Source organism: Gallinula chloropus, assembly GCF_964237585.1.
Source record: "Gallinula chloropus genome assembly, chromosome: 11".
Taxonomy (NCBI): Eukaryota; Metazoa; Chordata; class Aves; order Gruiformes; family Rallidae; genus Gallinula; species Gallinula chloropus.
In genome coordinates this window covers 21,169,282-21,193,556 of record NC_140096.1, presented here as the reverse complement: position 1 = coordinate 21,193,556, position 24,275 = coordinate 21,169,282, and the positions used below count along the sequence as shown (strand labels likewise).

General features: G+C 39.6%; 1 protein-coding gene across 2 annotated transcripts in view; it reads left to right on the top strand.

Moving 5' to 3' along the window:
• Positions 1-24,275, top strand: part of TENM1 (teneurin transmembrane protein 1) — a gene marked incomplete at both ends in the record, with an annotated part of 246,298 nt that overhangs the window by 181,846 nt on the left and 40,177 nt on the right. For both annotated transcript variants that reach the window (XM_084269240.1, XM_084269239.1), the window contains 4 exons: positions 4,341-4,590; positions 5,477-5,497; positions 9,525-9,757; positions 19,946-20,100. In XM_084269240.1, the coding sequence (XP_084125366.1) occupies positions 4,341-4,590; positions 5,477-5,497; positions 9,525-9,757; positions 19,946-20,100 (659 nt within the window). The remainder of the gene's footprint in view (positions 1-4,340; positions 4,591-5,476; positions 5,498-9,524; positions 9,758-19,945; positions 20,101-24,275) is intronic.

Below are 24,275 nucleotides of genomic sequence, written 5' to 3'. Positions count from 1 at the left end.
GGATGGGAAAAGGACATAATAATTTAGGTTTGTTCTCACATTGTTGGTATTGAAGTACCACCTTTTAGGTCGGTTTATAGTCTGTTAAAATCTCAGCAAAGTCTTCTAGACCCCTAATTCATCCTATGACTGACATCAATTAGTGGCATCACAGCATCAGGGAGACAAACCATGTGGGAAAACAGACCGGCTGAGTGAGAGGTCACACTTCTGAAACCAGGCTACCAGTCCCATATGCAGAAGGTTTTGTGGCTGCCCACTCAGTGGATTGTCACAGTGAGTTACACTGCAGGATAAGCAATCCAGCCCCTTACAAAGCAGTAGCTGGAATGCTTTTGGTGTCTTAACATCAACCCTGCATAGAGATTCTTCAAGCACGAAGACTTGAATCTGTTTTTTCATTGCTTTTGTTTTAACCCTGGAAGTTCTTTTTTTCCTCCCTTAACATCTGTATTCAGGAATTAGTGGGATTAAATTATTAAAACAATACTAGTAGATAAATTATGGTAACTAGAAAATATAGTTTTGCCAATAAACAGATATCTCACTGTCAAGGGGAAGAGAAACTTGGGTCAGATTTCAGGACTTAGAAATCAGCAGAGTATTGGATTCAGTAAAGTCCTCTCAGTTCGCTCCAACTGAGAGTCTGTCCACTAAAATCTATTTCCATCTGCAAACTTCTGTTAATGAAGATTCATGCACAGATGTATGGCTGTCAGGTTTTTACAAGTTCTGTTGTTGAATGCGCAGCTACAGTATAAATATTCCAAATACAAAAGGTCAGATTTAGTTTGTAAATTATCTGGATTTCTGTTTTGATTTAAAATAGTTTGACATTTTAAACAGCGGTTCTTTCATACCCTGTCTTATTGGTTTGTATAGATTGTCTCTTTTAAATGCCAGCTATTGACATTTAACACAAAGAGAAATCTGACCTCAGTCAGCTCAGCCCCCAACTGTGAGCCCCATAGTCTTCTCCTTAGTGCCAATTTACCACTTGCACAGTTTAATTTCAAGACTAAATTGCTGGCAGTAACTCCAATTTATATGCCTGTCTGCTAACTGCAGTGGTTACTACTGTAATTCACCCCACAGGCACTAACGTGTTCTGAGATTTTGCAAAGTACACAATTATAATCCGAGCGGGGCTGAGCCGTCGCTTCCCCGAGCACGGCGTGTGTGGTGACAGATTGCTGCTGGCCACGTCCCCACTGTGGGGCTGAGAAGGCCAGAGAGCACTGACCTGTCAGCCCCATGTGCCTCCTCTTAAATCATCCAGGCTGTCCCCGTTACCCCACCCAGTAACGAGGATTGGGAATGTGCAACTTCTACTACCTGCTCCTCTTCTGCACATGTCCTGGGCACAATCAACTCTGAAGTCAGGGGGAAGCTGCTAAACACCTTTATCCATGGCTTGCAGACATGGTCAGTGGAGGGGAGGGCATAAGCATGTCTGACTTGAAATCCATGGGTCTCTTCTGGTTATGGTTTGCACATGGGAGCATCTCCAGATGGTGCAAAATCCCAGACAGAGCTCAGGGGTCTGTCAGATATTCCTCCTGGTTGCAGTGGGCTTTGAGTGTGCACACCTGGCTCGTGTTAGGAACAGAAAAACAGTGACTATACCACAGCTAATGCACACCTAACCAAGCAGCCTGAGGCTTGTATTAAAGCAACAAAACCAAATAATGAACTGTTCTAACTAAGAGGATAAAAATAAGGATATCCACACTGTAAGGACAGCATGCCTCTGGTCTTAACTAGAAACTAGTGGACTGCTCATCTCTTTCACATATGGAAAATGTACTTTAAGCTTGAACCACATTCTTATTCTTAGTTAGAATAAGACATTAGACTTAATTCCATGCCACCATGAGTGAAAGGAAATGCATGAGTAGCCTTCTCGAGTATGACTATGCTGAGATTTTCCACTTTTAATTAAAGCATTCCCTCTGTACGTATGAAGAGCTGCTCTTTTCAGAAACATGAAAGTTGCATCTGCTTTTGAAACACTGCCACTGATTACCTGCAGTAATACGACTGCAGTATAACAGGAATGTCTTTCTAAAAAGTTTATATTGCAAATTACAACTAAATTGCAAATTGGAACTAAACTGAGAAGCACTTTGGTTAGTTAACTAGTCCTGAAGAGTTTATATCTAACTGCAAACACTAAGCCTTGTCTTCCAGCAGGCTGCTGTGCACAGCATTCCTGCTCAGCGACGGGGTGGATATCCTTACTTCTCTCCCCATAAAGGCTGTTCAGTTTAGAGATGTTATGAAATAAACTCAGTGCAATAAAAAAGTTGTGAAAATAAACAGATGCAATTTTACAGAATTGCACTTCACAGCACAGCCCCAGCTGTGGAGGTTCAAGTATTGACGTGCAGAAACCATTGCAAGTAAAAATCCCATTCTGTTGCCCAGAATAGGATGTCCAATTCCAAGCAGCACAGATGTGAAATACCATACATTGTTCCAACATGTCTGTCACAGGGAACTCAGACATACACAGTTTTGCATCACTGTTAGGTCATCACATCCTGTTCTCAGCTACACTAAACTGTTCTTTTTAAACTTTTTTCACTCCCTCCAGTTTAGAGGTTTGATCACTTCTAATTGGTGACGGGTTTTGGTCAGTCTGGAAGATCTTCAGGGCATTTCTCATAATCCAGTGAAGAATATATACCATAAACACTAGTTCCTATACAGAGTCCTTTTAAAGCCACCTATATCTCATGAATACAAATGAATGTGCTGTTAACCGATTTTTCAGAGTATTCTTTGAATTAGATTTTTCTTCTGATGGGCAAGTGTATTGATTCCATTTTTATTTATCTGGGGGAAGGAGGAGTAATTTTACAGGGACTTTATGCTTTACCGTAACTTCAGCCCCAGTGCAACACAGCACGGATGAAAATTAAAGCCACAGTTCAAAAGCCTGAAATTAAGCACATGCTTACATTTATTGACAGCAGAGCTTATTCTCCAGAGTCCTAATTATTTACTGGCATTTGTATGAGGCAGTTGAAAGATTACCTTTACATTGTTAATTTCAGACAAAGGGCAGCATCTTCATTTAGTAGTATTTGAATCCGGTGAATAAGGGAGGGTATTGTGATTAATTTTACTGGTGCATTTCCAAGATGCTTTTTTAAGCCAGCATTGAAATAAATATATGTATTCTGTCCTCTATTGTTCAGCAATTTTTTTTTAAAAATATAATTCCCTTTTAAATAGCTATGGCAACACTAAGGAATTTCCAATGAGAATTTTAACTTCAGACTTTCCTGAAAGCCACAAAAAGCATGCTTAACAAAAGTTGGTACAGACAGTACATAAATGCATTTGCTGTATTTTGGGAAAACTTGGACATGTCTCCACATGTACATCCTGCAGTGTCTGAATATGCTCATTTCCCAGTGTAAGAGTCCTCCAGAATGTATATTGCCTCGTCTTTATTCCCTTAATTGTGCCACTTTTCTGATGAAGTACTGGGCTTTCCATGGGAAATAAGAGATTTTGGACTGTGGTCTAGAAGAATGCCTATCTTCCATTCAGAAATGGCCACAATAGTACAATAACGTGGAATTTTAAATGTATTTCTTAAGTGTATTTCCACATTGTTATTTAAAATAAAGAATACAGCTATCAGTTTGATAAAATACACATTTGTGCTGGTTCTGGTATCACCAGCATAGTAATTAGGAAGACTTTCAACAACATACACTGCAGAGCAGTGCTAGGATACTGACACACTGGAAAGCTGCTTTAAACCTTAGGGCAGAACTTAATATACTCTTGCTGGTAAGAGATTCACTTGTGCCTCGGAATATCTCCTTGACTCTTAACTTTGCTTTGGTGCACTTGGCCCCATTTTTATATACCATGAAGGAATATTGATTTTGTACTGCCACTCAGTGCTCTTTTTTGAAAAACACATAGTTGTCCTGCTACTAACCTCCTTTAATTAAATACTCAAACTGCCTAAGAAATTCCTCTGCTACCTAATAAAAATTTATGGATGAAATTAGTATTAAAGTAGTAATCCCCAAGAAATCAGATAGCACTGCAATTAACAGTCAATTTGTTAGAACATTAACCAACCATGAGTTCTCCTCATCATGTCAGGGTTTGAAATAGCTGCTAACCAGCTCAGAACTGAACGAAACAGGAGAGAGTTTTAGTGGAAGCCTGTGACGGTCTTTTAAAGGACTGATGTTTGTTGCTGGTTTGGTAAAACGATTTCCTAGAGGATTGCATAATCCAAACCTCCAAAATAGTTTAAACTCAATAATTTCCTTTTTGTTGTCTGTGTTCTCTTCTCCCTCTGCCCGTAGGAATAGTACACAAAGGAAATGGTGAAAACATGTTCATTTCCCAGCAGCCACCAGTCATCTCAACCGTGATGGGCAACGGACACCAGAGAAGTGTCTCTTGCTCCAACTGCAATGGTCTTGCACTCAACAGCAAACTCTTTGCCCCTGTTGCTCTTGCTTCTGGGCCTGATGGCAGTGTGTATATCGGAGACTTCAATTTTGTCAGACGGATCTTTCCCTCTGGAAACTCAATTGGTATCTTAGAATTAAGGTAAAAAAAACCCTGGCTTTCTCTGGTGTTCATTATCCTGGCTGTGATATGGCTATGAAAACAAGAGTCAGCCCTTTTTCAGTTGTAACTTAAAGAAGCAGCTGCATTTAGTTGCCTTGTGAGCATATGTCTCATCAACTGTCAAACAAACCCATCAGAAAGCTTACTTTAAAGTGATCAGTTAAAAAGGGCATCTTAAGTGGCCTTTAGAACAGCTTTTCCCTCATGAGTTTCTGCAAAGTGCAGAATTAATAGAGGTAATTTTTCTTCCAGTGAGATTTTTCATACATTTTTCTCAGAAAGTTGAAATATTCCATGAGGTGCATTTTGGAGAAAAACCCCATAATTTACCAGCAAATATGTTCAGTGTCATGTTGGGTCACAGCGTTATGGCTGAAGATAGACATACCATGTTTAAAATTAATGCAATCAAATTGTTCCTCATCTGTAATAGAGGACATATAAGCAGAGAAGGGCGAACCTAGCATTGCAGACTGATATGGGCTTGTGCCACCCTTAATTACTCACTCCCCTGTAACTATGGCTCCAGCTTCCCAATCACTTTCAGGGCTAGAGGGGAAGGTGGGACAGGTTTTGGACACTGATAACACTAAATTTCTCTTACTTAACACCCATGAATCTCCAAGTAGCTAGTGTTTCTGGTGATGATGTGTGCTGCTTGTTCAGAATTGACAATGTGCCAGGTGGAGGAAAGGTAGTTTGAGAGAGAGAAATAATACTGGGTAACAGGATACACAAGGTTTTGTTATTGGGATACAGCTCTGTGAGCAGTCAGGCAAAGAACACAGGTTTTTTGAGGACTAACATTTCCTGTCTTTTTTCTTTGTTGTTTTTTTTTTACCTCTGAACTTACCTGGCTTACCAGGAATAGAGACACAAGACACAGGTAAGTAACAGTAGTATGTGAACCATATTTGAGGAAACAGTCTTACAGAAGTCCTTTTAGAAGTCTGGATACGGAGAAACATTCTGAATTTAATAAAGATAAATGTTAATTGAATTTACCTTTGTTTACAGTAAAGTAGGTTTGATTTGTTCCCTTTGAAGGAAGGAAGTCTCCCTCTAAAAATCAGTTTGCTGATCACCAAGCAGAGATGGAGAGGTTTAAACCCAAAAGGTGGGAATGCATTTCATAGCTGTCAGATGCATTTCACATGGTGTTTGAATGATCACAGATATAGCCAGCCAAGAAAAGTGGCATTTTAGCAACAAAGAAGCAAAAAAAGGCTTCATAGTCATGCAAGAGGACTGTGCTTTAGCAGGTCTGGGATACTGCAAACTTTAAAATCTGCCCCAGCTCCCAATGGCACACAGCCAGCCCTACAACTGAGGACACCATCACAACTCAGTCCTTGCTTCTCCAGCTAAAGCAAAAGCAAATGGTTTCCCCCCGTGACGTAGGGATTACGTTAGAAGAACAAACGTTCCACATGAGGCTTCTGCGACAGATGGTGAAGGAGTTGGTTACAACAATCCAGCTGCAGGAATGACGTTGTGAGCTAGAAAGACATAGCAAGGCACTCTGTATCCTTAGAAACAAACTTCTTGGCTTTTCAGTATTTAAATGAGAGAAATAAGCCAGCACTAGCATACCCTAAGCTGATAATTTGATGGCACAGTAGGAAGTGGAGTGTGGACTGACCGTGTGGTAACAGGATGAGTACTGGTTGGAATTACTCGCTTTAGCCACAAGAATGCTATTGAATACTATAGATTATTTGCCAGCCTGCTCACAGACATCTCACACCTCATACATGTTACAATGAAAGCTTAAAGAATGATTCCTATTGGGTAAATACACAATGCATTTAGCGTGCATGCAAATGTGCCCAGTGTCTTTATAAACTCAAGAAAAGAATCAAATTGAACTTATTTACTCCAGTGCATTCAGAACATGAATCAGGTTTTAAATTCAGGGCTTTCTTTTGTAAAGTACAATATTTTTAATACCTGCTAACTAGTACTAGTTTCTTGAGATGAACTTAAACCGTAATTAAATCAAGTTGGGACAATACTCAAGTACCCAGCCCTGATAATTACAATAATAATTGGTTATGTCATCATTCTGTCCAAGTGAAATCTACAGAAAATTGGAGGAAATCACTTGGAGTTAATGTAGTCTTTGAGGTTTTGGGGGAGAACTCAGCAGTCCCATTGCACCTTTCTCATGAGGCTGTAAAGGCCAAAGTCACCATGGAAATTTCTAGAATTTTCAAAGAAAAAAGGTGTCAGAGACTCATGGCAGTCCAAGCAGCAAAAGGTTTCAAAATCCATTTCCTCAACACAACTTTAGTCTCAAGAAGTGCAGAGAAAAAGGATTCTTTCTGCCAGGATGGAGAAAATAACTGTGTCAGAAAGGATAGAGCTTGGAGACCAGTAAACAGAGAAGGCCACTGATCTTATTTGTTACTATTTTAAAACAATTTACCCATTTGGTTTTCTTGTCATCAAGATTTTTATACAAAATAACAAAGCTCTTTAATAACTAGTAGAACGGGGGAAATTTACTACAGCATAGTAATAACTTGCTTTGGATGATTCATTGTAAAGCCTAGTCTACTTGTTACAGTTATTAATAGGCTAATTCAAATAAACTTTGATTTAGATCTGATTGCAAACTTCTGCAAAGATAGAAAGTGTGTGATTTTGCTCCATTTTTTACTCACACTTTTTCAATTTAAACGTTTTAGTATGCGATGCTTTAAGCATAAACATCAAGAGTTTTCTAACAGCCAGGCTATTAAATGCAATGACAAGGATGACAGAAAATGTGTCTACAAGGAGAGTATATAATGACCCCTGGTTCTCTGCAGTTTCTGCATGATGAACATTATGCTTATTTAACATCTAGAATTCTCCTTGCAACTTTTTCCACAGAAGTATTTTATTCAGAAGTCATCCTTTGGCTGGCCAGCCAGTTCTGAGCTCACTCCAGAAGAGTACAAATGATTCTTAATTCTTAATGCTTTCAGCAAACAAAAATTTGTAATACTGGTGATACATAATTCGGCATTAATTGCTTTTAGCTTATCCTCTTACTCATCTTTCATCATACTGATGTCCTCTCATTCCTTGTGCTTTCTTGGACTGGGTTTCACATCTGTTCCCCAACTGTGGGAATAACTCTGTCCTTACATTTCCCCTTCTGTCTTTTACAGATGTTTATGACTTAGGTCAGCTTTAAGCTAGTCTAGTTTGTGGCAAATTCCTCAGAGATGCTGACTAGTTTCTGTCCCTTTTTTGATGGAGAATAAGAACTGAGATAAATATCACATGTATTATGCTACAGCATTAACCTTATTGCTTATAAATGGAAATAAGATTTCAGCTGATCATCTGTTTGAAGTTTTTTAGTAATATATAGAGTATTCAGTAGATTGCTAAAATAAAAGATGCTGGTAATTTTTACATTGTTCTGCAGGAATACTCAGTAAGGCACATTTGCTTAATAGATTATTAATAAAGCTTAATATCTGATTTAGACAAGCAAAATATTCAAAATCAAAAAGGCTCCATCAATCTGAAATGGAATCAGTAAAATAAGATGGTATCATCTCAGACATTAACTATCTGTCCCAGACCTTCTGACAGTACTTCAGTTCCATTTTACCTAGACTCTTCCTTTCCTGGCTTGCTGTGGCATGAAACCCCTACAGAAGCATCTGCACACTGAGCGTTGTCAAACCCACCACAAACAGAACTCACAAAGCTGAGAGGAGTAACCCATTTCCTAACTTCATTGCAGCAATCTGAAGTTTTACTTAATTGTAGCAATGTTAATAAAACATCTCTTTAACAAAAAACAACAACAACCAAACAAAAAACCCCACATCAGTTTAACAAGCTTTAATCTGCAGAGCAGATAGGAAAGTCCCATGTGGAGTGACAGGGGATGCACACAGGTCAGTGTCTTGCCCAGTTGACTTGTCAGAAATCACCTCCTTTCCCATGAAGATACATGGCAGTGGTAAAAATTCTGTCTGAGCACCAAAACACCATGCCAGGCATTGGGCACTGCATTGCCTGGGCCTGTCTGCCACCCTCTCAGTAAGCTGCTGTGTGATTTAAAGGATCTACTCCTATTGGTGTGGTGATTTTATTTTATAGTCAGGACAACAGTGGAGCCCCACCAGGCTCAGGACATTGCCATGGTGTGCCACATGCTTAGACAAGTTCCTCAAACTGGAAATGAACTTCCTAGTCAAAAGAAACAAAAAGTCTTACTGGTTAATAAGATGCAGCCCAGTTCTCAGATTAGAATTTATGATCCTCATCCTTTAATTAACATATGTAAATATTTTTTTAAATAACATTTTATAATCTCAATAAGGCACTTCAGTGCCTGAATTATGGTGCATTAATTCATGCCTAGTTGCACTGACAGTACTTGGCCTTCTGCCTTGTTCCTGACAATACAGTCGGCATGAATTAAGGCAGCATATTTCACACCTTCATATTTCCTAAGGTTTAGAAACAGATAAAAATAACCCAGAGTGGGTATTTGTGCCCATGCAGAACGGTCTGTGATTCACTTTGCTGCAAGTCATGGATTTGTTTTCATTGCCAAGAGTACTAGGACTTGGTTGGTATAGAAAAATTACCTTGCTTTTGGTAGTAATAATTATAGCTAAGCTGAAGTAACTCTAGTGGGCTTTATACTGGGTGGCTCAGCAGTAATGGACAGCCTGACTCCACTGGTACCATTCTGCATAAACTCACTCCCTAGTAGGTAGCTGGATGGTCATGCTCCACAACTAGTACTGGTTCCCACCTTGTGAGCAGTGGCGCTGACGTGAGCTGCGTTAAAGCTGGTATCACCTCTGTCATCTCCATGTCATTGAGCAGATGTCTGCAGAAGTGTTATGCTACCATGAAAAATATTTTAACTTAGATGCTCTTGTTTTCTGTTTTAGTACAAGCCCTGCACATAAATATTACTTGGCTGTTGATCCAGTGTCAGAATCCCTTTACTTGTCAGATACCAATACCAGAAAAGTCTACAAAGCAAAATCTCTCACTGAAACCAAGGATCTGGCCAAAAATGCGGATGTGGTGGCAGGAACAGGCGATCAGTGCCTTCCATTTGACCAAAGTCACTGTGGAGATGGTGGAAAAGCATCTGAGGCATCTCTCAACAGCCCTAGAGGTAAGAAAAAAGCAGATCTGAACTATTTGGTGTTGGCAGTCTTTTTTTTCCATTATTCAGAAACTCAGATGCAGCTGTGTGTACAAAACTGGGTCTGAAGCAATGATTTAACCAACTATAATAATGCTAAGTCATTTCATAAAGCTCACTCATGTTTTTAATGCAACCAGCTCTTTATGAGGGAGTACCACGAGCAGCAGGCTCCAGCTCACATGCCTCAGAAATACTCTCTCCTTGTGTGGCAACATTCCACTTTTATTACCTTTCTATTGGAAGGTGGCAGCATTTAATTATGTTTAACTTTTAAGGAAGTAACATGGTTGCATATAATTTTTTTAATGGAGCTTACTCATACATGTTAGGCCAGGGCTGTTCAAATCAGCCAGCAAAGTCAACTTTATTTTGGATCTCTAGTTTGTCTTTCCTCATTAAATGCACTTTGCAAAATACGAGCATCTCACCTGCTGCACGTGAAATGAGCATTTTGCTGCAGCTTTCCTCTCAAGAGCACATCCTGCATTGTCACAGGCAAAGCGTGTGTGACGCCTTGAGCCCCCACCCGCCGCAATTAATGGCCTTGCAGTCTGCATTGGAACTGTGATAATGGATTTGGTGCTGTAAAGCAGCTGATCACCCTCAACTCCCACTGAAATCCCTGGAACAAAGGGCACTCAGCAGCTCCAGTGCAGAGCCTGAGTGGGCTTTTTGCCTGCTCCCCCTGTAGCACACTACTCCTTCCTAACAACTAGCCCTAAGGAAGGGGTTTGATTATTTTTCATGAGCTAATAAAGGAAGGTTGTATATCAGTAGGAAATTAGAATGCATATCCAGGCAGGAACACCTCTAAGACAAGCAAATAATCCTGTTTTAAGGCTTAGCAAGAGACACATTGTAATTATAGAGTGACTTTAACATGTCTTTAATGATAGAAGGTAAGTGTGAGGTAAGTACAAATAAATGTTAATCTTCGGGCAGCTAATTAAGGTAATGAATCAATTCTAAAAATAGTGGAAAACAAAGGTATTCAGATCCTTTAACAGGAAAATGATCGATGTTTTATTGCTGATTACAATTGATTATATCTAATTACAATGCAGCTATTTGTTCCATCTTATTTTCTTATTCTAATTTGTATTGTTTACTTTCAAAACAACCATGCATAGCTGGCTTCCTTAACAGAAGGTTCTGGTCGTAAAGAAATTAAGAGGAATAAAAGTACAACTCACAAGTTCTGGGACAGCCACAAATACTAAAAAATTAATTGTTAGTAGACAGCACCTCCTAAATTGGCAAGTTCAGGTAATGGCTCCCAGCTGCTTTTGCTTTATGCACCAGTTTGCATCAGTTTGAAATTGTCAGATTTGTTACGTTTTGGATTTTAGCCTCAAGGAACTGCAGACTGCCACATGCTCTTCTTGTTCAGGGCCTAGCAAAACACAGCGTCAAGCTGTAGTCACCAGCAGAGGATGAACAATTAGCTGTGTGTTATTGTGATGGTCTCAGAAGTGCCAGTCTTCATTTCCCTCTCAACTGCAAGAGGTTTAGTAACAGTGAAAAGTAGTTGGAAGTACTTGCCTGGTACCAATAGCCATAGTAGTTAAGTAACCTGAAAGTTTCACGTATTTAAATACAATTTTAGTCTGGCTCACTTAGTTTGCTTGTTATTGGAATAACTGTCAAGTCAGGCGATGTCACCGTTCTACTGAAATAACATTCAAACAGTAAACACACAAATGTGTTTTTCTGGGAGGCAGGAACCCTGACAGAAATTGCAGTGAGTCCACAGCCTCACCAACATCTTATCCACGTTTCAGAACACTGGCCTGCAAAGCAACACAATGTCACATAGTATTTGACCACAAAAATAAAGTAATTGCTCCCAATTTCTTACCTTTCAGATTTTGAAAGTGCAGAAATAGGTACCTGATAATGCAGATAGAGACTGAGTAATTTCCAAGAGATTATTAATATAACCATTTGCATTACTCAAAGACTAGACAAGATTAGCATTTAAGATGATACAGAAAAACTTTTAGCCTTTTTTTTTTCCATTTGCCACTTTATTTTTGTCCTGGACGTTGCTTTTTTTCCTCTTACAAATGAAAAATAAATTTATCTCTTACTTAGTAGCAAGAAAATACCTGAGAAAGAACTCCATTTGGTGGCCATCTGACCTCAGTTAGTTACAGCTCAAAAGTTGTATTCTCATTTTTTGCTACCAGCTGCTTGTGATGCTGAACAAGGGCTTATCTATATGACTAAGTTTATCCATTTGCAAAATTGGTAAGAAATACCTGCTGTGTAACACTTGTGGAACTCAATCCTGTTTGGTAACATTCTCAGAAGCATGTAAATAAGTGGAAATTCAAATGCTCTTTCCTATTTACTTTCCAAATGAAAGTTGCTTCAAATGCTGTTTCAACTTTTTTGAACTCTTAATGATTTCTCTGCCTGGGTGGGCATGCAGGCAGGTTTGGGGAGAGTCCATGATTATTATTTAACGACTTAAAGCTTTCAACAACTTTTATTTCTCATTATGTTTATTTGGCAAGTCTGCCTTTGCTTAGTGACCAGGAGGTAAATGCCAGACAGGAAAACATCATGAAGTCCCATTAATCAGTTGATTTGATCTGCTTTGCACAGCTCTCATTCTGCAGGTAACAAACACGTGTAACTTTGTTCAGTCTGTTCCCACTTCTCCGTGAAGGACTAGAGATGGGGCTTAGCGAACATTAATCTTGCCCTATTGTGTGTTGAGCTGACTTTGAAAGATGCTTTTAAACATGCATGGGTGATGTAGTTGAAATTTGAACTTCAATATATTATTTTTACTGCAACTTTCTCTAATTCTGTAGAGATCTCAGACTAATGAGTCATGTAATAGATGACCAAGTACTTAAGCAGAATGTGAAATGATACAAGGTGGGGACATAAAATAAGATCTGTGACAAGCTGAACACATTTATTACACAAGAAGATATTGAAAATGAAGAAGTAACTACACAAGATATTAATCATTGGCGGAACTCCAATCACTTGAACTTTACCAAGTAACAGATTTTAATTTTTGGGTGGGAAATTCTGTTTGGTGGGCTTGGGGATTTTTTGATTAAAAGTATTTGTGGCACATCTAGTCATCAACACTGTCATTTAAACAATCTGATATAGTATTTATAATAAGGCATTAAGGGCTAGCATCCTGATTTTAGCTAGATTAGTCATCGAGTACCAGAGCAGTAAGAAATACTAAAATTAATAGAAATACCTGGGAGTCTTTCTACTTAGCACTGCAAAGCCAGTGCCTGGATCAAAGGCATTAAACACTTACCTACCCTGCCCTTCTACAATCAGCAGGCTTTAGACACGTAAGTAGATTTGACTTTGCAAGTTTAATTGACAGAGGCAGTGAGAGGCTGAGACAATCGAGTTACCACGTTTTTGCTGAGCTACAGTGTTTCCCAGTCAATATACTAAGAAAAGTGTCTTAGATTAACATCTCATTTCAATTACCTCATATTTGTAAGAGCCTCAGAGCATTCACATAGGACAGCTGGGGTGGAAACACAAACTAAGTAACTTCTGGGAGAAAAAAAGTCCCTCCAGTGATCCAACTCCAAGTGTCAGAAGTGATTGACATGTTTGGAACCCCAGGTAGTAAATCCAAAGATTTAAGAAGCTAAGGTTCTGCGGTGTCTGCTTTTTGACCAGCCTAGAACTAGAAGATGGACGCACACACTCTCTGTGCAAGCTCTGTGTACCATCAGTGCCTCAAGAAATTAAAATCTGCACACTGAGTACTTGAATGCAGTGCAGTGACCTCAGATGAAGCACCAGGGAAATGTAGAAGGTTGGAGTAAGTCCTAAATCCCATAAAAATATCTTATACAGATCCATGGCCATGAACTAGTGACACAAATGAAAGCTTAAATTAAAAATCAATTCTACAGTGTAGTTTTATGCATTTTGCTTGAAATTACTACGAAAATACTGCCACCCAAAATATCATGGGTTTGGAAATGCGTTGGCCCAGGTAGCTTCCATCCTGAAACAATCAGAATCCGTCTTGTTGCTCGGGATCTGCAGCAGCACTTTCTAAAGCAAAGCGAGCTGTGAGAACAACCGCGCAGATTAAGCCGGTACGTCTGTCAACTGACAGTAACCCGTTTAGGGGCTGCTCCTGCTCAGCTAAAAGGTTCCTGTTACCTTCAGGAGGCACAGACCAAGTTCCTGATACAACTTTTTGGGAAAACAAGACCCCTTTGTCATACATAATGATCAATACTATTTGTTCATCAGTCTTTGCTATTCTACGATCTTTTCGGTGCTTCCACACAGTTCACAAAGCAGAGCAGAATGGACTGAGATGTTTCATTGGGAGTGTATAAAATAAGGAGTAGACAAACCAAGCTGATTTACAGTTTCAAATCATTGTCAAGTATGCATCACAGGATCAGCAAAAAAATTCATCTCATGCCATTTTTGATTCAGCAAAATTTATTCAGTATTTTTCTCTTCAGTATTCTTAGCTACTTACAGTTTCAGAAGTCTGGGAATCTTGTAGAACATCTAAAGCAAACTTTTTGGACATCAAGTTTTCTTAAATTTTATGCAACCTTCATCTGAATGCATAAGTTATTGACTTTTCTGCTAACTGCTGTCAGCAGTATGACCCCAGTCATCATGTCTGAGACTGGAAGCAGGACATTTTCATTCACGGTCAGTAGTTAAAAATACCATTTGCTCCAACTCTGCTGTTACGCATCTAAAGAGAACAGCACTCAAGTGCAAGTACTGAAGTCGTGTTCCAGCTGACAAAGAACAGCTGAATACTTTGCCACTCGTACTGAGACAGTAATGAAGTAAAGATGACAAAGATCACAAAGCAACAGACTGGAAATCACTTGAATCATATTTTGAGTAGTGTATTATGGTAACCTATAAATAACTAATTGCATAAAATTGCTTTAGTAGTTTCTAGATGGCAGCTTTAATTAAAAGCAACGGAGACATTTAGAAGTTTAGAAATGGATGGCATCTAATTTGCCCTTTTACCAACCATAAAATGGTAATTAACCAATTTGATTCAATTCTTCCTATTAAAACTTTTATGAGAATCGCAAGTTCCTTCTAAATACATTCTTTCTTCAGCAGAAGGTGGCATTCCCTTTTATCAGTCCTCACCAGTAGTTTTAGATGTTCTTTTACAAATTCTTTGGAAGTTTTAATTAAAAGTTCTCAATTGCAAAGGTTTTAGCTGACCGAAAAAGTATAAAGTGGAATTTCCAGAAGCTGTAGCTGCTGTTTCCTGATGTGTTCAAAAATGATTTGTTCTCGAAAGGAGCCTCATAGAACGCAAGTGCAGGCTGTGAGGTGGGAGGGGGAAAAAAAGAAAATATCTGAATGAGGAATTTAATACATTACTCATAATCCATATTTTTAGCACTATAAACTTAGCTCCATTAACATTGAAATACTAAAATTTCTAGACTGGAAGATCATATGCATAATAATTATACGTGTTTTGAATTGACACCTATGAGGAATGCACTCAGAAGTGATCAGTTTGCTTTCAAAGTGTTTGCATTTGTAATCGTGTATATATGTGCACTAAGAGAGACCTGTCAAGGGAAATCACCCTTTAAACAACATCACTCCTGGGAGCATACAACAGGAGAGGTTATAGTCCACCTTCTGTGTTTATTGTGGTTGTACTCAGCCCATCTACTAACTACTATGTTGTGCAGAAAACAGTTACAAAGAGAAAAACCTTTTCTGCAGAGTCTTTGTAGTGATGATATTTAGTACCGTGTGGGATTGCACTAGCAGCAGCTCAGTTTTAATGTTAGTTAACAGGATTTAAATAGTGTTGATTAAAAGACCTCTAAATGTTATAAATACTGTTCCAAGATGTGTGTGCATGGATCTACTGGAGAAGATGATCGAAAGAGCTACTGTTTTGCATTCAGGTATGAATTCTAATCCTATGTAAGACAGTCCCAGTGACTAAACATGACTAAAACCAGTCCTTCAGTACAAGTGTGTTGTACTGAAATCAGAAAAACAGATTGTGCTCAGCCCTAATCAAAGAACAAGACTAATTCCTTGCACAAGTTTATTTTGTCTATAGACAATATTTAATGAGGAATCTTATACCCAAGCAAAGTAACCATCACTTTCACAGTAGGTCACAAGGACAGCATTAGCTGGGCGTGCAGTTAAGTGCTGCAGTTCCTTAAAAAAGCAGAATCAGGCTGAGAGCCTGATAGAAACTACATCTCATTCTCTATGCAAAGAAAAGATACCTAAAAATGACTCTTTTTTTACGCACTCATGGAGTGAGCTGCGTTCCTACTTGCACTCAGTGCGACTCATTACAGTCAGCATGTGCACATTTCCTCTCCAAGTTCCTCAGTGATTAAAGCACAATTGAAGTGCTGTGTGTGATTTGATTCTGCATTACACTGTACGTCAGAAAAGGATTAAAAATAAGCTTGTGGAGTACAGATTATGTGAAGCATCATGCAAGATGTGACAGGAACATTAATGAATCCAACTTTAACAATGAATAAATTGGGACAGTTTAGCCACAAACCTATATTTTTTTTTACCAGAGGATGCCTTATTTAGGGTATTTGTCAACAAGACTTAAACACGTTAGTAATATTTTTCAAATGGCTGAAGTTATGTTGGTTTAGTATACAGGAGTATGCACTGGAAGCAGTAGTTTGTTGTCGAGTGTATATACTTGCAGAAACTGGCTTGTTAGGAAGTAGCAGGAATTTCTTATCTTTAGTACAAATACTAAAGGCATGGGGCTTCAGTATCACACTGGCGTGCATACTTCCTTGCAGATAGATTGCCTTTCAGCAGTGGGTGGAGAGAAAAATGTACACTATTAACATTAAAGGATCTTTGGTTTTCTTAGAGAGTCAGTGTTTGAAACCCATTCAGCAACGTCGCTGAGCAGCTTTATTTCATTACAGCATAATTTTTGATTTTTATATAATGGGTGGTTTGCAGCCAACACAGCCATCTGTTCACAGGGAAATTGCGTAAAACAGAAGATGCGCTTGTCCTAGTGATAGATCCTGGCCTTGTGTTACCTGTGGCATGGATCTGATCCAGGTGAGAAGTATAGCCATGCAGCACCCCTCTGCAAAGGCTGTACTGTAGTTCCCACCCACATCACGTTTCTGATTTGATCCTGTGAACCACACTGGAAAGCAAATTGAATCCCATCTAATATTGCTCTGTGATGCAGCACCTGGGATACTGTGTTCAGGTTTTGTCCTCACTTTACAAAAAAGATGTGGATAGGCTGGAGAGGGTCCAGAGAAGGGCCACCAGGATGCCAAATGACTGGGAAACTTGCCGTTTGAGGAAAGGCTGAGGGAACAGGGTTTGTTCAGCCTCAAAGGAAAAGGCTTCAGTGAGACCTTATCACCCTGTTCCTGTATTTGAAGGGTGTCCACAGAGAAGGAGGAGACTCCCTGTTTACAAGGAATCCCATGGAAAAGACAAGGTGTGATGGGTACAGGTAACTCCTGGGGAGATAGCAATTGGACATAAGAGGAACATTTTTCACAGTGAGAGCGATCAGCCACTGGAATAATCTCCCTGGGGAAGCGGTGGATTCCCCAACAGTTCACGCTTTTATACTTCAGCTGCTCATAGCAGTAGCACTAAATACTGAAGTTAACTGCTGAGGCCTTTGGGTTGTTTGGGGTTTTTTTGTGATGGGTCCCTCAGACCTTTGCAAGATCCCTAAATGTCACCTGTGGTGAAGAGGCACCTTTGTATGGAAACTGGACAGTGGGGGACATGATGGTGTGTTGTACAATAAAGCCTGTCCCCTGCGAGGCCTTCACAGCCTCCCACTCGGACAGAGGAAGGGATGGAAACCCTGTGGCAGCAGAGTTTGGCCTGCCCTGGCAGAGGGGAGAGGCAAGCCCTTGCTAACCACCTGGCTATGACAGAAAACCTGGTGTGGGCATTGCTGCTGCTTTCTGTTAGAAAAGAAGTAGATGTGGGCAGTTTGTCTTGGGACCCTGCCACTGGGGGTAAACACTCCAATGTGTGTGTAACTTGAATTCAGTACCCCAGCATTCCCAGCTGCCAGGTACAGCTTTACTTAGGGGTCTGGGGAGACCATCCCCCTTCTCCCAGCCCTGGGGGAGATGCCCATTCCCCATCAGGGCTGCCTGATCCTGCCCCTGTCCCCCAGACTGCTTATTTTCCTTTGTCCCCGGCTATAACTGCTCCTCTATATTTAAATAAATTGACTTGAGTATAAGGGAATGGGGCTGGGAGGTGAGGGAATTCAGTTTGGGGTTTTTTCTTTTTTAATGGTGCATGGAATTGCTGTGTGAGATCCTAAACTGGCATGCAGACAACTGTTTTGTAAACTCAGAGTACTTGCAGCCTTCGGTTGTGCTAAATGCAGGGGACAAAAATCAAGAACCATATAAGCCACTGTCCAAACCATCTGTTCGAGTCTTCTGCCTTTCGTTCCTGTGTAGTAGAACATAAATTCGTTATTAAAATAGCTTGGCTGTGTTCAGCAGCTGCTGTAATTGCAAAGTTATGCAACTTTAAACAGGAAATTATGAAGTAGTTTTAAAGCAAGAAATTGAGCAGTTTTGGTTAAAAGGATTTCACAAACCTAACGTGAATAGAGGTGCTTTTCTATCTATAATTTCAACATTTAAGGGAAAAAAGATCTTACCATTCACGCAATATAGAAGAGTCTAACAAACTGAGTGCAGGAAGAACTGGGGAGAGAATGTTAGACTGGGACAGACCAGGGCTGGGCATGTATGGCTGTACTGCTACAGGAAAAGTTGGTTAAGAAACTCTATGACTCAATTTTGGAGTTTTAGAAAGCAGCCATTCTTTATTGCCACACTGGATGCATGGGGGATCTCTCCAACCTAACATGCATACCTCTAGTTGTGAGAGCAAAAGCTTGTATCATTCTGGTACGTGCATATTCATTTCATTTCCCAAAATTAATTATAATACTTGCATATTCATTGTGCATGTGCTTTAAGTCTCTGAGGGTCTTCAGTGAGGGTCTTTTGTGGTCCCTAGTGGTTATTTGAAAATGTCCTTTTCCATGACCTTCTTGAACCATGCACAGTGTTTCTTCTCACAGTTACCTAGTTTTGACTAGCTCCTTGCTAATTTATCTGCACCCTTCTGCCACGGCTGTGAAATACTGTCCTCTGTGGCATTCTGATTTGAGGCTCCTTGCGATTCTTAGTCCGATGTTCCCCTGCCTGGTTTTGGTAGCCATGCACTCTGTTCCATTACACAATAGCTCAAGGTTTCTTATGTCTTCTATCTATTTATACCAGAAGTTTCAACAGAATTACCATCAGAGGCATAGTGGAATCTGAGCCTTTGTTCTTCAAGGTCTCAGTATCACACACTGCTGGTGGGACACAGTGAGCCCTCCAGTCTTTAGTTTTCCCACTGCAGTACAGATGACCATGACACTTCCTTTCCATAGCGCTCACGTTTGTCTCGGGGTCCATCTCTCCTGTGCAGCACAGCACAGTGATGCAAGAGCTATTGCAGATCCAGAAGTGGGAGAACTGCTGTAGCTCCTGCTAAAGCCCACTATTGCCATGAGTCTGGTTGCAGTACATGACTATTGTCTTTGGTGACACCACTGCAGTATGTTCTGCAATGCAGATGCTCCTGCCTCACAAAAAAAGTCTCACTTTCTATGGGTGCTTCTTCCTTGCTCAGACACTCTGATAATTCAGACAGTAGAGTAATTAAAAAAACAAAAAGCCTCTCTGGAGAATTAAGAAGAAGAATCGATAGTGAAGTAAGTTTTCTAGAAATGCTAGTCTTGTCCCACTTTGTGATGGTCATGAAGCAGTTACTGAACAGCCTAATTCTGTGTATATAGAAAGTCACACTACAAGCAAAGCCTCTGCTATTTCGTTCTGTTTCTTCCTCATATCTTCTTTCTCTACAAGTAAAAAAGTTTGATATAAGGATATGAACTTTCCATGTACAGTTTGTATAAGCCTCAAATAAGTAACGGGTAGGAAAAAACCCCTAAGTCATACTTCTTTTTAGTCAGCAGAGTCTGAGAGAAAACGTTTTAAGATCATACTTCTTAACCTAGATAATGTCAGTACTAACAGTCTCTTTTACCCTTTTCCCTTTGTCCAGGTATCACTGTGGATAAGCACGGATTTATTTACTTTGTTGACGGTACCATGATTCGGAAAATTGATGAGAATGGTGTGATCACAACAATAATAGGTTCAAACGGCCTCACATCAACCCAGCCATTGAGCTGTGACTCTGGAATGGACATCACTCAGGTAGACATCTGGTTTTCACGTCTTGTCACCTTTCTACACATTGTGGAGACAGATAACTTAGTTTCTTGTATAAGGATTTTATATCAGAATATGCTGGATGACTCAGATAATTCTGGACTGTGCAGTATGGAGTGGATCTTCCATTCTCATGATTATTTTAAGGTCTACCATATAAATGCAAAACTATACTCTTGATTCTTTTCTGGAACATGGCATATGTGTAAAGGAGCTTATATAAAGAATGCATAATCCTTCAGAAAGGTGCTTGCCACTCTGAGATATATCCTCTAAGGAATTTATCGCAAGTTTAGAGTGCTTTCCTTTAGTCCAGCATTCAGACTGATTTGCTTGAGCTACTACATGCAAAAAGTATATGCACTGTTTATATGTAAGACTGTTCTAAATCATGGAGGAGCATTTTGGTAAGTAATTACCCAGCAGTGGTATTGTAGCAAAGCTACTGCATTTCAGTACATTTCTCAAAGCGCTTTTCAGTTCTTATTTTAAGTGCAGTGTGAAAGAAATTGGACTAAAACCCACTTATTGCATCTCTAGTTTATGCTAAAAAGGATATAGAGATAAGCATGAAGAAATGCAAATGTTTGTTTCTTGACTAGCCAGTGAGCCACACTTAAGATCATACAGCACAAGGAAGGTATTGGCCTTTGCCAATAAACACTCGATTCAGTCAGCTTCAAAATGGGGGAAAAATTCTACTTGAAAAAATCTAGAGGCATTCAAGTAACATACTAAAGTTATGTTATGGACTGTGTAAGCTAATAACCAGGATCCAGTTAATTTTGCATTTAATTTTCTCTCTGCCCTGAGTCCTTCACAACTGGGAAATCACTGTTAGAATACACTGCGTAACAACAGTAAGAATGTGTTCATCGTTTCCAAGTAGACTCTGAGTAAGAGCAAGTGACTCTGGTCTTATATTCACCTACATGAATAATGTGGAGTCAATGTTTTGGGTAGTTCTTGCCAAATTTCCCAGGGACAGACTATGGAATCTAATAAATGCTGCTGTCACAGAGGCACTTGGGGATTTTATTACTAGAGTCAGAACAGAAAAATGAGTCTGTGTTCTGTTTCACGTGTCACTACACCCTGAGTATTGGCAAACATGAGAGGGGAACCTCAGCTTCCTGTGCCCAGCTCTGGGACAGACAGCCCTTTGGATTCCCTCTAATCCTGCAGACATGTAATTATTACACATAAAGCAGAACAGGGTCAGCTGGCTTAGTTGTGCTAAACCCAAGCTTAAACTAGCCTAGTAATTGTCTTAAGATCATACAGCTTCTGGGCACCTTGGCTTCTAAGAACTCTGGCACCTCTTCTTGCAGGGCAGCCAGTGCTGCAGGTGCTGAGCAGGAACCCAGCACAGCAAGCGGTGCTCCCCAGCTGGAGGCACTGACTCTCCGCTCCGTTGCTACATACCAGCTGGCAGGAGCGATGCTTCATGGAACTTGAAGCTGCCTGAAGCACATTTGCTTGCTTCTTGGATACATGTAAGAAGTGCCTGGGGCATCAATAACCGGATTGGAGATCTCGGAGATGCGGGGAATGGTGCCAGGTGCAACGTCTGCTCCCTGCCTTCTCCTTGTGATCTGCAGCTCAGGCTGTACAAATAATTGCTTTACTGGCCATGTAATATGTGGCTGTGTATTTGTGTTCAAATTTTTGCTCATTTTGCTCAGTAACAAAATGTCTCACTAAATCTGAAATGGTGAGGATTGATGGGTTTCAATTCCTTTTTAAAAATGCAAATGCACTTTAAAATCGTTGCCACAGGGAGTCTGGCAAATACACAAATAAAATCATTTTATTTTTCAAATTAGAAAGACAAACTTTTTGGGCTGAAATCAAATATGCCGAATTTGTAAGTAGATTTAAATAGCCCAAAAATCCTGGGGTTTGGTAGTTCTGCTACTTGCCAGAAACAGATTTAGTTTACCTTCCTCTATACTGTCGTTCCAATGCCATGGAGAAAGGGCTTCTGCAAAATCACAGATAAGAGAAAGCATGTCATAGAGCAAATTCTTCTTCATACTGCTCTCAGGATATCAGCATTCAGCTGGGGTAGGAACTTCTTCTTATGGTAGCATAAGTAAACTTTTTTCCATGAACAATCCAGGTGCTTCCATGCTGCAGCACCTACAGGAAACTATTGCTGCACATTTCTCAGAATATTGCAACTGTTTCAGCATTCTGGGAAGTCAAGATACGTTCTTACTGCTTAGATTGAGATAATCTTCAGATAAATAAGTTATAAATATTCTAAACAGCATGATAAATGATGGCATATTTAAGTGTCCCTAAAAAGTGGCCACACTTTTATACTTAGACTTAGCAAATTAATACGTACTATGTAATTTTCTGTCACTTGATAGGTGAAGTTACAGTGTTGAGAGTCCACAGTATAGATGTACATGCAGCTTTTAGAAGTATTTCTTGTTTAGAGGGTTTGTTTTGTGGGAGTTTAAGTGAGCCTACTTAGTGACATTTTTCACAAAATCCATACTTTTAAGGTTTTTCACATATGCAGTAAAACACAGACACAAAATAAATGCCGAGAATGCGTGTTCTGTAAAGTGACTGTATCAAATCTGCTCGATAGACTTCTTCCCAAACTGCTGCTGATAACCAGAAAACTCTATGAAATAATCGCATCCCCTTGAAGTCAAGCATGTTAATCTGGAAGTATATCAATGAAAATAAGGGAATGATATTTTCACTTAGTCAGAAACAACTGAATATCCTTGCAAGACTGCTGAGTTTATTCCAGAATGGCATAAACATAAATGAAAAATGAATTTGGCCCATCTCCACTTAAATTGTTTTTTTGGCTAAATTACAAATGGCATTTACATCGAGAGAATGTGGGTTGCTCACAAATTGTGTGTTTAGAGGGACTTATGAAATAGGTTAATAAAATCAATTCTCAAAGCTAAATTTGTTCTGACAATAAAATCAACAACTTGCTCAAAATCAATATTTCTTGATTTACCAAAGTACAAAAATGTACTCTTGAAGTAAACACGTAGAATAACTGCCCGTTGCACAAACTGCCATCAATGACAAGCTTTCACTTTAAGGCATTCACTTTAATGAATGAGTTGATTATGAAATGGTTTAATCATTTATTCCAATATCAGTTTTGATGGAAACACTTCTTATTAAATTATTCTGTGTTTGTTATTCACCACCTTCTCATTCTTAGGCATATATTCTGCATTCATAACGGGGAGGGAAGGACAGCTGGGGTTGGAAAGATTATATGTTGTGGCAAATAAACCACCAAGCTCTGACTAATTACTTTGATCTCATACTTCACTGTGAGGATGTTAATCAGAATTTAGGAGAAAAAGGACATTCAGTTGAGGTGTTTATATAGTATGGCAGCATTTTAAAGGCAAAACATTTTTCAGGAGTATCAAAAGGTGGCGTTAGTCTTTGTTCTGTGATTTACAATACTCACCTCACTAATCTAGAGCACCCAAAATCTGAATGCCAGATGTTTCAGAAGAGTGCCCCAGCTGCTCGGTCCTTGGCTGCTTCTAGGTCTGGCTCTTAGTCTTCATTTTCTTCTTTGGAAGCTGTTTTGTTGTAGGTTAATTAAATGAATAATAAACCCATGTTGAGCCTTACACTTTTACTCCTGAGTTGGAGGCCTCATGGGCTGAGCTAACTGGTCTCCTAGCTATACAGTCTACTGAGTATCTCCTTCTGTCAACTTGAAGCCCAGCTGAAGAGAACAGAATTGCCTGCTACATCTCCTACCTTCCCTTTGGATAGGAAAACTAATGTAGCTACTCTATATCAGGGACATAAGCTTTGGTCTAAATTACTCCTGGCCACAAGCCTCAACAGGAGTGCTGAGAAGACGACTGGGATGGAAGGTGAAAGAAGGAAAAGAGAAGGGATTGTCATCCTGTTTCACTGCTTGAAGAATTTGGACTTGATTCTGGTGTAGGTCAGAGACTTCTTCTCTAGGTTTTTCTTTCTCCCAAATGTGCACTCTCTTGTGGTGCTTGTGGCATCCCTGGGGTAGACAGGAATTTTGTAGCCTGGTAATTGGTAGCAAATGTGAGCAAATTGTGTGGGTATGTCTGTCTGTCAGTATTCTTTTCCTCACGGTAAATCAAAATCTTGGCCCAATTTCAAAGAAATTT